The 13,294-nt window shown below is 41.2% G+C and overlaps 1 protein-coding gene across 1 annotated transcript in view; it reads right to left on the reverse strand.

Moving 5' to 3' along the window:
• LOC129332657 (guanylate cyclase soluble subunit beta-2-like) overlaps window positions 1–12,558 on the reverse strand; it is a 33,008-nt gene extending 20,450 nt beyond the window's left edge. The window contains exons 1-5 of the mRNA XM_054983892.1: window positions 12,478–12,558; window positions 10,188–10,261; window positions 7,580–7,674; window positions 2,415–2,575; window positions 402–501 (exon numbers count right to left, since the gene is read on the reverse strand). Of these exons, the coding sequence (XP_054839867.1) occupies window positions 402–501; window positions 2,415–2,575; window positions 7,580–7,674; window positions 10,188–10,261; window positions 12,478–12,558 (511 nt within the window). The remainder of the gene's footprint in view (window positions 1–401; window positions 502–2,414; window positions 2,576–7,579; window positions 7,675–10,187; window positions 10,262–12,477) is intronic.
• Between the last annotated feature and the right edge of the window lie 736 nt (window positions 12,559–13,294).

The raw sequence follows: 13,294 nt of genomic DNA on the forward strand, positions 1-13,294 counted from the left end.
TCCTGGCATTTTGTTGCCAGAAAAACGACTTTTGAGCTGCTTGTAGCCCCACTGGGAAAATACTATGGGCCCCTTCAAGTTATCTCCAGAAGGGGTAAAAGTGGTAACATTTTCCAGCAGAGATATGGGAGGGGGGGAATATGGTTAAAGAGCTCCTTGCATCAATCTTTCCATTGGAAAAGCAGCCCCAGAGAGTAGGTTCTTTAAAAATGATCTTTAAAAAAAATGTAACATAATCCTTTAGATTAATTGCAAGTTTCTACTAAGCCTATGGCTATCTTATAGTAAACAAAGAACTCTGGCAAGAGGAAAATGTGTTAGACATTGGATTTTCAGTAGATATTGATCTGATAACTAAAAATTGCACCTTTCAAAAATTGCTCCTGAAGAAACCCACATACCTGGAACAATATGGCAGAGGCCTCGTCTGTCTGAGTAATAATGCAAATGCATTGACCCATCTTCATTCTTTTCTACCCTAAATGAAGGAGCATTCATTTCCTGGAAAACACACAAAATGTTACTATTGAACACTTCATATTTTAAAGTTCATTCTTCAACAGAGTCCTAAAGCAGGCATAGCCAACAGGCAGTTTGTGAATGTTATTAAACTTCAAGAACCAGCTTAAAATGGGCTATGGGACTCTACCAAATTCCAATGAAGCATGCTAAATATTATGCTGTCAGTTTGATGGGTAAAGAATATAAATGTGTTTCGCAAAGCTGTGAAAGGGACGGCTATTCCACACTTCCATGTTACTCATCAGTGGATTTTGCATGGGCTGTGTATAGAAGTACTAGGTGGTGCTGGTTACAGTCTATCTGTGAGTCAGGTAACATGGCAAAATATATTTATTTACATTTGATTAAATTAATTTGAATACTATATATCTGAACACATTTTCAAGGAGGTTGGTTAGTTTTGGTAAAAGGTAATGAGTTGCTTCCACACTGAATGTAGAGGCATTTGTAGCAACAACAGAGCTTCCAACCTCTAGATGGTACCTAGACTGCTCCTGGAATTACAAATGATCTCTAGACTACAGAGATCAGTTCCTCTGCAGAAAATGGTAGCTTCAGAGGGAGGACCTTATGGCACCACTTCTCTGTTGATCTCCCCCCCTTCCCCAAACTCTGCCCAGCCCAGGCTCTGCCTCCAAATCTCCAAGAATTTCCCATCCTGGAGTTGGCAACCCTACTCCATACTTTTCTTTCCTCCATTTTCCTCTGCACCTAGGATCCTCACCACCACCACCACCAACAACAACAACAACATTGGAGTGCTTTTTGCTGGCTTCTTTAAGAGGAGCAGATATATTGCTATAGTGTGATGCTGCTACAGGTAGGAGTGATGGGAAATGAATGATGAAATGGCTGCAGTGATAGGTTTAGAGACACTTTGCACAGTGGAAGGGGAATGCTGCTCTAAGGAATGAGGCTCACACAAGGCTTGCTGCTTTAGAAAAAATGATATCCTTTATTGTTAAGGAACTCCATACTATGATCGGAAAGGAAGAATAGGAATTCTAGCTATGACAACAACAATAATCTAGACAGATTAGTACCCCACTCAGAGTGGTGAACAAAGTGAGTGTTATTATTATCCTCACAATACAGCCTGGGAGCTGTGGCTGGGACCGAGAGGAGTGACTTACCCAAGGCCACCTGCAGAGCTCATGGCAGTAGTGGGATTGCAACCAGCAGAGTGCTGATTCTCAGCCCAGCCACTTAACCACTATGCTACAGCAGCTATCTGGCCTAAGGTGGAGAGAGATGCTGAGAGCACAACTTGCCCTCATGGAAATTAAACAAAGAAGCAGAAAGATAATACGAAGGAAGCCCCTGAGTGCTGCAATCAGGATAAAGACAGGAGTGGAAGGATACAGAGGAAACTGATCTGTGGCCACCTTACTAGCTCTAACATCACCTCTGGAGTACTGGAGTGCTTGGTGCAACGAGACATTGTACAGTCCCTCACTTCCTAAAACTAGAAAGTGGGCAACTAGGGTTGCCATGTCCATGATGGGAAATTCTTGGAGATTTGAGGGGGGTGAAGCCTGGAGATGGCAGGGTTTGGGGAGGGAAAGGACCTCAACACGGTATAATGCCATAGAGTCCACCCTCCAAAGCAGCCATTTTCTCCAGAGGAACTGATCTCTGTGGCCTGGAGATCAGTTGTAATTCTGGGAGATCTCCAGCCACCACCTGGAGGCTGGCAACCCCATGGGCAACTGCAAACCTCCATGTGGAAGCAACTGGCTTCGGATCCAACAGAAAGTAAAAAAAACAAACTTCAATGGCCAATTATCAGGCAAAAAGTAACATGCTAGTCTGAAGGATTGTGGCATGCATTACTCACTCAGATCCAAGATACAGACATTTCTGCTGGTTTCAGAGAACTTCTATCAACTTGCCTGGTAAGAAAGACTCAGATAGCTGTGCAGGGCATCCAAGTTTTCAATGAATTCATAGAGATTTCCTCCCAGTGTTCGCAACATATGATCATAACCTGATCGCTTGCAGAATTCAAAGAAGTATTCTCCAAACTGCTTCAGAACCATATCTGGAGGAACATCTGGCAAAATGAACATACATTAACAGAACAGATCTGTCAAATATTAGCAGTAGGAACTCAGTTTTACCCCGTTAAACCTGGACACTTTGACACAGTCTGATTTAAGAGGTAATCTTGACCTATAAGTCCTTTTGATATTTATTGCAGTGGGAACAGGATTCTACCATTTACATTAAGAAGAGCATCCAAATAAGTGACACATTAATTTAAGATGCAATACAATCTAATTCTCTGAAAAGAGTCACAAAGGACAAAGGGAAGAAAGGAACTGCCATAGTCTCTAGAATATAATGCCTGTAATCAATAATAGCAGCTACACACATTTGTTTTCAAAGTGTACCATGAATCAATGTACATGTAACCTCAACATGAAAAGTATGCATACAGCAAACACATTTTCTACCATGTGCATCACATGAAAACATGAACCCCAGAAGCAAGATCAGCCGCAACTGCCCACTATCTGTACATGTGGTGGTAGAAATGTGCTTCCACGCATCTTACTTGTGCAGCAGCCTTAACGATAATTAAAATGGACAGATGCAATTACTGAGATAGCCAGAATACCTGGGCATTTGCTGAAGGAAGGAAGAGACCCCCACTGTACTGAATCCTACAAGCCATCAGACTCCTTCATGCCATCAGAACAAAACAAATGGAATGAGAAAAGTCCTACTGGAACAGACCAAATCTCATGCTAGTGATGGCCAGTCAGATGCTTTGGAAACGCCCATAAGTACAGCATAAAAACTGCAACCCTCCGGCACTGTTCGTCCTTCAGCAATTACTAGTCAGAGGTATACTCTCCATTGTAGGTTTATCCTCTGCTGTGTTGCTTAATCTGCTTTTAAAGTTATCTGACATAGTGGATATCATCATCATTTCTCTTAACAGGACAGGACCTGTTGCTTCCTAACATTCCCTGGTCCTGTAACTGTATCTATACTATGAAATGATTACAGGTTCCAGTGCTCATGCCCTGGCTTCCCTCATCCCTGGCCTGCTCTGAGGCTGAAAAGTTGCCTAATTCCAAGAATAAAAGCAGAATTATGCATTAACAATGCCTCATGTTGTTCTTGAAAAGTAATGGCATACCCGGAAGGAAAAATAATAATTACAGTAATTAGAAAGAGTAGTGCTGGGGAAATAAAATATCGATGCAATTTTCCATTGCTCTTAAGCTTCCAGAATTCTCTCACCAAAATTGTAGTGTCAGTATAGAAAGTGTTGCTTTTAGTGGGAAATGACATGATTCTCCAATGATGTTCAAACAAACCATATTTACTGCACAATCATTATGCATGTTTGACAGAATTTCGTTCAAAGAAGTTTTCCTAAGTGCAGCACTCAGATGGAAGTGAAGGAGTTAACAACTGTCTGGAATGAGAACTTGATTGACAGGCTGCTCCTTCCTCTCTCTGATTGGTCAGTCAGAACCAACCCTCAGGATGAGAGTTGGTGCTGACAGGATTTTGAGTTCAGTTGGGAGTCTGGAGTTCAGATGAGTGAGTGAGAAAATCTAACACGGGTTAGACAAGTTCCCCTCTGAAGTGAGGAAAAGGAAAACATTTGCCCTAACTCTAACAACATTGTCTTAAGGAAGACTTTTAGTTAAGGATTACACAGCCAAGATAAAACTGGATGTGTGTTGTTGGAAGAGTGAGTGGATAATAAGTGAAGACTCCTGTCTAAGCCAAGTGAATATGGTTATGTCTTCTTAGATGAAGAAGAAGAATTCTGCCCATTGTCTAGAACAGAGTTTCGCTCTAAGGAGGATGCTGGGTCTGTTGAAAAGGGAAAACAGTGTTGAACTAAAGTCAGGACACCTGAGTTGAAAAGGGAAATCTATGAAGAAACATTGTTACTTTAACCAAAGTATCAAACAAAACACCTCTAACTCTTAAGGATTGTTAACATTGAAAGTAAGCTACAAGAAAACTATTTTGCCTATTATTTTTAAAGTATGCTGTTCTACCAACAAATTTTACTTTAGCAATTGCATCCCCGGATTGCCCATATTCCATCCCTGCCTGTTCAGTAAAGTTGCTGTTTCTTTTGAGAGTTATTCTGCCTCTAGTGCCATTTTATACAAAGAAGAGGGTTCCTGCTTTTTCCCTATCAAGTTTCTGAGCTGTGATAAAGAGCCAAAATATAACTGCTTATCAGGGTGGGACAAAAAAAACTTTACAACCATAAACAGAAATATACTACTAGGGGGCTACTCAGGCAAACTTGGATTTTGGCAGGAAAATCTGCCTTAGAGTAGGGGAGCAAAGGGGGTTGGGTCTGTCATACATGTCTACTCAGAAGTAAGCCCTGCTATGTTCAAAGTGTTTATTTCTATGTAAGAGTGTATAGGATTGCCTTGAGTTGCAATCCTAAAGATACTTTCTTGAGATTAAGCCACATTGAATGGCACAGGACTTCCTTCTGAGTTCACTTGCTCAGGACTGCAAATGGCAGGAAGAAAATTTGTCATTTAAAAAAATCACCTCCCTCTCACAGAAAAAAGCTGGACAAAAACTAGCCAAAAATAACATTATCCAATCAAATTAAGAACATATGCCTCCTCCCCCTTCCAGGCTCTCTCTTGTTATTAGTAGTAGAAACTAAAATGACAGTAAATGTTATATTATTATTACACAATGCCCTGTATTTTGAAAATTCTCAGTCTTTTATGCAAATTCTAAGCAGTCTGTTTAAAATGATGTTTTGAATATTTCCCAAGGACTTGCCAGTTATGGCTCCACTTGGCCAGGTTTTCCTTTCTTGCTCCACAGTTAACACACAGACTAGAAAAATGATACCAGATTAGACTAGAGGAGCAGCCCGGTTACATTTGTTGCAGTTAAAAACAAAAAGGTGCCTTGTGACATGTTGAAAACTAACCCATCTATAAGCTTCCACAATGCATCTGATGAAGTGGGTTCTACAGAGGGCTCTTTATTCTACAATAAACCAGGTTTGGGTTCAACAAGTGTAAATCAGTCTCTTGAGTATAGTTATGATATTTATTTCAGCTAAAGCGATTCTCCCTCTTAAGGGAGCACCTGCTGCCACATAAACCTCTTTGTACTTTTTGATTGTCATGTGGAACCTGTATGTACCTATGAGGAGAAAATTGAATCCATCTAATTAGAATTTGCTGGCCATTCCTTCCCCACACGTTGCAAGCCACTATAATCTGTTCTTGGGCATTTCCTGCTGTATCCCCGTCTGCTGTGTAATAGCCTTTTGCAGCACAACAGGAAGGAATCCCATCCTGATGAGATTTCATAGATGGTGCATGGCAGAATTATTTTGGAGAGCTTTCCCTGATGGCTGGTGGCTGAATTGTCTTTGCAAAATATCAGCCGCTAGACTATATAACTATGATGTTTTCAGTGTTGTGATTTGTTTTGTATGTTTAACTCTCATGGAAACCCACCTTGGATCTATGACTGAAGAAAGATGGGATAAACAGGCTCTAAATAAATAATTCCAAGGATGGAACTGAACATTATGTATGTTAATTTCTTTTACTTAAAAAAAATAAAAACAATATAGCCTCTAGTACTGTAATTTGAAATGGAAAACTGGCACGGAGAGAAGGAGACTTCTTAAACTACCCCCAGCTGCTCTTTTTCTGTTGATATTTATTTTTAAAATTTACTTTACTTATACCCCGCCTTTCTCCCCAATGGGGTTCCAAAGTGGCTTACATAATTTTCCTCTCTTTCATTTTATCCTCACAACCTCACAACAACCCTGTCAGGTAGGTTAGTTTGAGAGGTGTGACTGGCCCAAGGTCACCCAGCGAGTTTACATGTAGATCTGAACATGAACTTTCCACATCTTAGTCCAACACTAACCACTATGCCAGGCTGGCTCTCTGATACTGCACCCTCTCTTGCTCTTTCTCCTGCAAGGGAAAAATGCAGGTGTTCATATATTTTACCAAGCTCCCCATCTTCTTGTTTTTAGGAAGCTGACAAAACATGTTAGAAAGCCTTCAAAAGGTATGGTAAAAAGGTAAAGGTAGTCCCCTGTGCAAGCACCGAGTCATTACTGACCCATGGGGGGATGTCGCATCACGACGTTTTCTTGGCAGACTTTTTACGGGGTGGTTTGCCACTGCCTTCCCCAGTCATCTACACTTTACCCCCAAGAAACTGGGTACTCATTTTACCGACCTCGGAAGGACGGAAGGCTAAGTCAACCTTGAGCTGGCTATGTGAACCCAGCTTCTGCCAGCATCAAACTCAGTTCATAAGCAGAGCTTGGGCTGCAGTACTGCAGCTTACCACTCTGTGCCACGGGGCATGAAGCATCTTATAAAGTCTTTGCTTTCTCTCAGCTCAAGCTACCTCACAAAGATGTTGTCAGGAATACATAGGATAGGCTACCCTGTATATGCACAGGTTGCTGTAAGTAAAAGGGAGTAAGAGGGTGTTAAAAATTGAAATTATCTATAGTAGCCATCTTCAGGTGCCCTCTTTAAAATGTAAGAAGTGTGGTCATATGAAAGAGGACCTTTTCTATGGTGGCACCGAGAATGTGCAATTTCTATGGTGTTACCAAGAACAGCTATTTACCTGGCATTTGAATGTCTTCGTTTGAGATACTTTTTATTCTTCCATGCATTTGGCTTATTATTTTTTGTGTATGTGGAATGCTGGTCTTAATGAGCTCTTTTAACTGCTTTTTATGATTGAGGAATTTATGCTTTTTAATTACCATTTTAATGCTTTGTGTTAATTGTGAACTTTACTCATAGGCTTGGAAAACTATTAGGATGAGAGAGGTAGGATGTAAATCTTTTAAACAAATACATGTAATCTTACCCTGCAAGACAGGTGTTAAATGAAAGGATTAAATGTAGGCACTGTATTTAAGACATGTTTTCACTGTTGCCAGCTATAAAATCCCAGCTGATTTCTGTAGGAGCATCTGATGTATTTTCTTTCAAACTAGCAAAACAATCCACAAATCTCAGAGTTTGCATTTATTGCAAACAATACATACCCAACATTTTGCATGCCTTGTCAATTAGCTGCATTGTGATCTCATCGCTGTAAACTTCAAATGTCAAAAATGTATCATCTACTCCAGTTTGGACTCTGTAATAGAAATAAATGTTTCTCAACACTTTCATAATCACAACATTTCTATAGTTCAGTCTCTTATCCAGGGCTTTTTTTTCTGGGAAAACAGGTGGTGCAACTCAGTGGGTTGCCAGCACAGGACCACACAATGACATCACTTTGGGTCATCTGGAACAAGGGGGGAGTTTTTTAAAGTTTAAATTGCCCTCGGCAAAAATGGTCACATGGCTGGTGGCCCTGCCCCCTGATCTCCGGACAAAGGGGAGTTTAGATTGCCGCTGGAGCAGTGCAGAGGGCAATCTAAACTCCCCTCTGTCTGGAGATCAGGGGACAGGGCCACCAGCCATGTGACCATTTTCAAGAGGTGCCGGAACTCCGTTCCACTGTGTTCCAGCTGAAAAAAAGCCCTGCTGTTATCATTTTCCAATCTGTTCACTTTAGATAAGTAGTCACCTGAGCTAGGCTGCCTTCTGTGCTTTTACCCAACACAGTAATTTCTCTCTCTTGTTGGAGATTAAAATCAAATCAATGTTTAGAGAGAAACATTTCAAAACTCAGTTTTCTTCCTGTAAAGACACCAATAGGACATAGGTTTGTCCCCACGACCTCCACCAATAGGAGAACATAGACTTTCATGAAACATTGAACTCAGATGATGACTTTTGATAAATGGGGCTGGTAGGGCAACCCCCCCCCCCCCCGAAATTCCTACTTTTGTAATGAATCCTTGGGATTGAAGGCTGATTGACATAACGTTTTTGAAAAGGAATCATAAGATGACATCCCCTCCTCAGTGACAAAATGACCTTATGAAAGCATCCTCCTTGGATGTGGAAATATGTGATGGTGAAGACGGGTGTCACTGAATGTCTCTATTGAGCAAAGTAAAGAGATAAAAGGGTATACCTTATTGCCATTTGGGAAAGAAGAGAACTGTATCTGCAGAGATGCTGATCCAGGATTTAAAACAAATTAACTGAAATATTTAACCCTGCTTACGTAATAAGTATTACACGTCCGATAGACATGTACTATAATCAGATGTTATACACATTAGTATAGCATCTGTTATATTAAAGTGGTATCATCTGGTCATGTGCATGAAGCCAGAAAGGGAGCGCTGCATGGGTAACTGCTGTCATACACCTACTGGCAGACTGCCCCTTCATTGCATAAAGGATGCAAGCAACGTCTGATGACATGATGCATCTTTTGGGAGATGAGGACTTATATAATGTCCATAACGGGGGGGGGGGGAGAGAGAGAGAGAGAGAGAGAGAGAGAGAGAGAGAGAGAACGCTTTCTGTAACAGTTCATGATTCCTTTTCAGGCTGTTGGTTGTAATCACTTCAACAGGTGATGTGGCTTCATTCCTGTATAATGGCTTTTGCAGGCACTACACCGGAATGTAACATGTCTGTCACAAAAGCCTTCAACTAACAATATGCTATTCAAAATTGTTTGCATAAAAAATTAGGCAATTAGCACAGAGCTGCATCATAAGGCAAGGCAATAGCTCGTGGTTTTATCTCCCTATTGTTTTAGAATCACCCCAACAATGACAAATGATTCCTCTGCACATCATATCCCTTCTGTCTCTAGATTGTTCTGTCGAAGTATTCCTTGCCTAAAGGCACCTGCACCAGTCTAAGCCATAATGAAAACTGGATGTTACCAGGTGTTCATAGTGGGGGAGTACAACTAGAAATGCTGTGATTCTTTGAAGCTAATCTGATTTGCTGTCTATGTCTTCTTTCTCTCAGCAGTACTATTGTAATGGACATTTTCTCCTTAAAGCCATAGTAGTACTGCATCATATATTTGCAACGTGCTGCTTTACCCAAGAACACTTTCCTAGTACTTTTTTATGGTACAGATTAGCAATAGGAGTCCTGGATGTAATAAATCCATGCCTCCCTGTCCAACAGCTCTTATCCTTTCTAATACAATTTTGAAACAAAGTTTCTTTCTTTCTTATTTATTTAAACCCCACTTCCCTTCCCCGATGGGAATCCAAAGCATTGTTATCCTCACAACTGTCCTGTAATGTAGGTCTGGAGGAGGGAAAATGACTAATCCAAGGTCACGAAGTGAGCATCCATCGCAGAGAGGGGATTCACCCAAGAGTTTCCCAGATCCTAGTCTGACACACTAACCACTACACAACACTGCTCTAATAACCAACCAAAACCACTGAGGGGCAGGGGCTTGGGGGACAAAATTCCAGGGCTCCTGGTCAACCCAGAGGCCCATAGAGGTTCATTTGAGGGTTGGGTTGGGATTGGTTGTGGTAGGTACCCAGACACCTTTAATGGTCAATCTACCACTCTGCTTTGCAAGCGAGCTATGGCTTCTCACAAAGACTACTTTCAATGAGATCTCTAAAATCTTGTCATTTGAATTGAGAGAAGGCCTGATTTGCATGCTGGTCATTGTACTCCTCTTACAACATGACATTTTTGCTAAATAGCCTTTGAGGGGCTTCGAGCCCTAGAAGTCATTGACTATTTTTTCTACAGATAGATTACCTTAATTTTTCCCATATTTCTTCACCATATTTTTCAACGACCAAAGACTTCAGGCAGGTATTTATGAAGCCATACTGCAACAGCAAATGTATAAATAACAAGGGAAAATATCATAAAACAGTGTTACAGGATATATTGTCGAAGGCTTTCACGGCTGGAGAATGATGGTTGTTGTGGATTTTCTGGGCTGTATAGCCGTGGTCTTGGCATTGTAGTTCCTGACGTTTCGCCAGCAGCTGTGACTGGCATCTTCAGAGGTGTAGCACCAAAAGACAGAGATCTCTCAGTGACACCGGTGACACTGAGAGATCTTTGTCTTTTGGTGCTACACCTCTGAAGATGCCAGTCACAGCTGCTGGCGAAACGTCAGGAACTACAATGCCAAGACCACGGCTATACAGCCCGGAAAATCCACAACAACCAATGTTACAGGACATCGGATCTTTTTTCTCACTGATATTTATTGCATGAAATGGTGGCAGACTGCTAAAAAATAGATTTACCAAATGCACATTCAATGAAGAATTTACTATATCATGACAAATATTTGCCAGATTTTATTTTAAATACTGTAAATATTTAAATGTATATCAGATTGTAAATATGAAATATGTATAATATTTAACTGGTATATCTGCTACTTGTATTGTTTAATCAGAATTAAATAACTGAATCAAGTGCTAAGCACTATCAATAAATATGGGCACGCTGAGTGCAAGGCATTTGAAAATCAAGGCAGTACAATGGTTTTTTAAGTGATATTACTAATAGAATACAGGCCTTCCAGCTTCAACCTGTGGACAGTTAAACATTTTAATTAAATGATTTCCAAATCCTCCCTACAGATCTATCACCTATGGGCTCGGATATTCCTTTTGTTAGATACACAACTCTACTTTTGCATAAACAGGTGTTGCAGCCATAGAAAGTAAAATACCATCATGTTAAACACCAGCTCCAGGATTAGCCTTCATTTGCAAATTCTGGTCTGTGCAATAAAACATCCTAAATTTTAGTATCTCTTGTCATGCTACCCTTTGACTATGCCTTTTGTTTTGCATTTGCTTGATAACCTCAATCTTGTATGCTTATATGTATTATGATATACTCTGTTTTAGGGTTAAACTAGTAAAACTAGAAGCTTCATTAATGGATCTCCAGCACTTTGTGTATTGCTAAAGAGCAGCATGGAGATTTGGCTCAGGTTCATGCTGTGGGAAAAAATGGTTATATTCACCTTCCCCACATAATTTCCAGCCCCGCCCCCCATCCCAGCTGCTGTTTAACAAGTGTGGAAAACATAGAGTCATGTTAGGTCACCTAATAGCAATGTCCAAAACAATTCATCAGCATTAAGGATGATTTCCTAACTAAGTTGGATATTCTTGTTATCCTGCCTGTCTGTTTTGTTAGACAGACAAAGTGAGTTACAAAATCAAATTATTACAACAGAAACATAAAAACACAGCAGCAGCAAAACAATAAACAAAGCACTAGTGGTAAATATACCCACCACCTCTCAAAAGACACAGAAGTAATAAATGGAAAGCAGCAGCCATGCATACTAGCAACAGCCAAAAGCCTTCCAAAGTAAGCAAGTTTTAACAAAAAGCCAAGTAGGATGGGGCAAATGATCTTTAGGGCAGAATTGCGTGGAGAGCACCCAAAGAAGGGGCAGACCATGACTTAATAGAAGTGCTCATATTTTGATCGCAGAAGATATCAGGTTAGGGTTGCCAGCTCCAAGTTGAGAAATTCCTGGAGATCTCAAGGGTGAAACCTGGAGAAACCTGGAGAAAGTGGGGTTTGGGGAGGGAAAGGACCTTGGCATGGCATAATTCCATAGAGTCCACCCCCAAAGTAGCCATTTTCTCCAGGTGAGCTGATCTCTGTGGCCTGGAGACTAGTTGTAATTCCGGGAGATCTCCAGCCACTACCTGGAGGCTGGCAACCCTATATCAGGTTCAGTGTCTTGAGTCTCTAGTGAAAGGGTCTCAGGTGCAGAGGAAAACCTTTCTCCACTTTGACAGCAGTGAGCTAAAGGAACCAATGGTCTAACTCAAGGGTCCCCAACCTTCTGAGCTTGTGGGGACACAAGGTTGTGGGTACGATAACAAAATGGCTGCCATGGGAGTGGAGTTAGACACACACAGAGGAAGTGCAAGTGTGAGGGAGAAGAGAGGTAATTTTAAATAATACACTGGAAATGAGGAGTGTGAGAGAGAATAAAACCAACACTGCGGTGGCAACTGCCACTGAAACAATGTTTTTTAAAATCTGCACAGCCAACCAGATCTCCAATGTCCCACCTGACTTCACCCACTTCTAAAAACACTTGGATGTTGCCAAGAAAGGTGTCAGCAGGCGCCATGGTGCCCACGGGTGCCATGCCCTGTTCTAACTCAATACAAGTCAGGTTCACATGTATTCATCTGCCGTATCTCATTTCAGACAGTGTAGGCTTACAAAGCAAGGCTCCACCACTTGATATTTTCAGGGTCCTGGGGTGAAGGTGGTCTTTCAGGTCCCAGTGTTGAAAATTAAAACCATCCTAGACACAAAAAAGGAGCAAGTGCAGTTGATATGGCCTTATCCATTTGCTCATCACGGTGGGTTCCAGATAAGATGCTAGCTGCCACATTTGAACCAACAGAAGCTTCAATACATTTTTTTCAGCATTTAGAATGAACTGCAGTCCTCAGATCTGGATGCATGGGGACAGGTTTGCTTTCTTCATACATAGCCACAGCTTGGAACCAGTAGCTGGCAAAGAGCACTCCTGGACATCTCCACAATCTGCTTACTTGGTGACAATTGTAGTAGAACCCCCCAACTAGATATAGTCTGGATACGTGCATTGTTCTTTATTTTCAAAATGTTTGTTCTACGACATACGAAGTCTGAAATTCTGCACACATTTTTTGTGATAATACATCCCACTGAAATCACTAGGACATACTTTCGGACAATTTTTCCCAGCCTGGCATCCATGGGTGCCATGATGCCTACAGGTATATTCCTAGTGCCCTCTTGCTCCTTGCCTCAAAATGCCTCTTTCTCAGAGCAAACAGCCAGCCCAAGCCGTTTGCTGCTTCATTGGAGCAGGT

Source organism: Eublepharis macularius, chromosome 6 (assembly GCF_028583425.1).
Source record: "Eublepharis macularius isolate TG4126 chromosome 6, MPM_Emac_v1.0, whole genome shotgun sequence".
NCBI classification, from domain to species: Eukaryota; Metazoa; Chordata; class Lepidosauria; order Squamata; family Eublepharidae; genus Eublepharis; species Eublepharis macularius.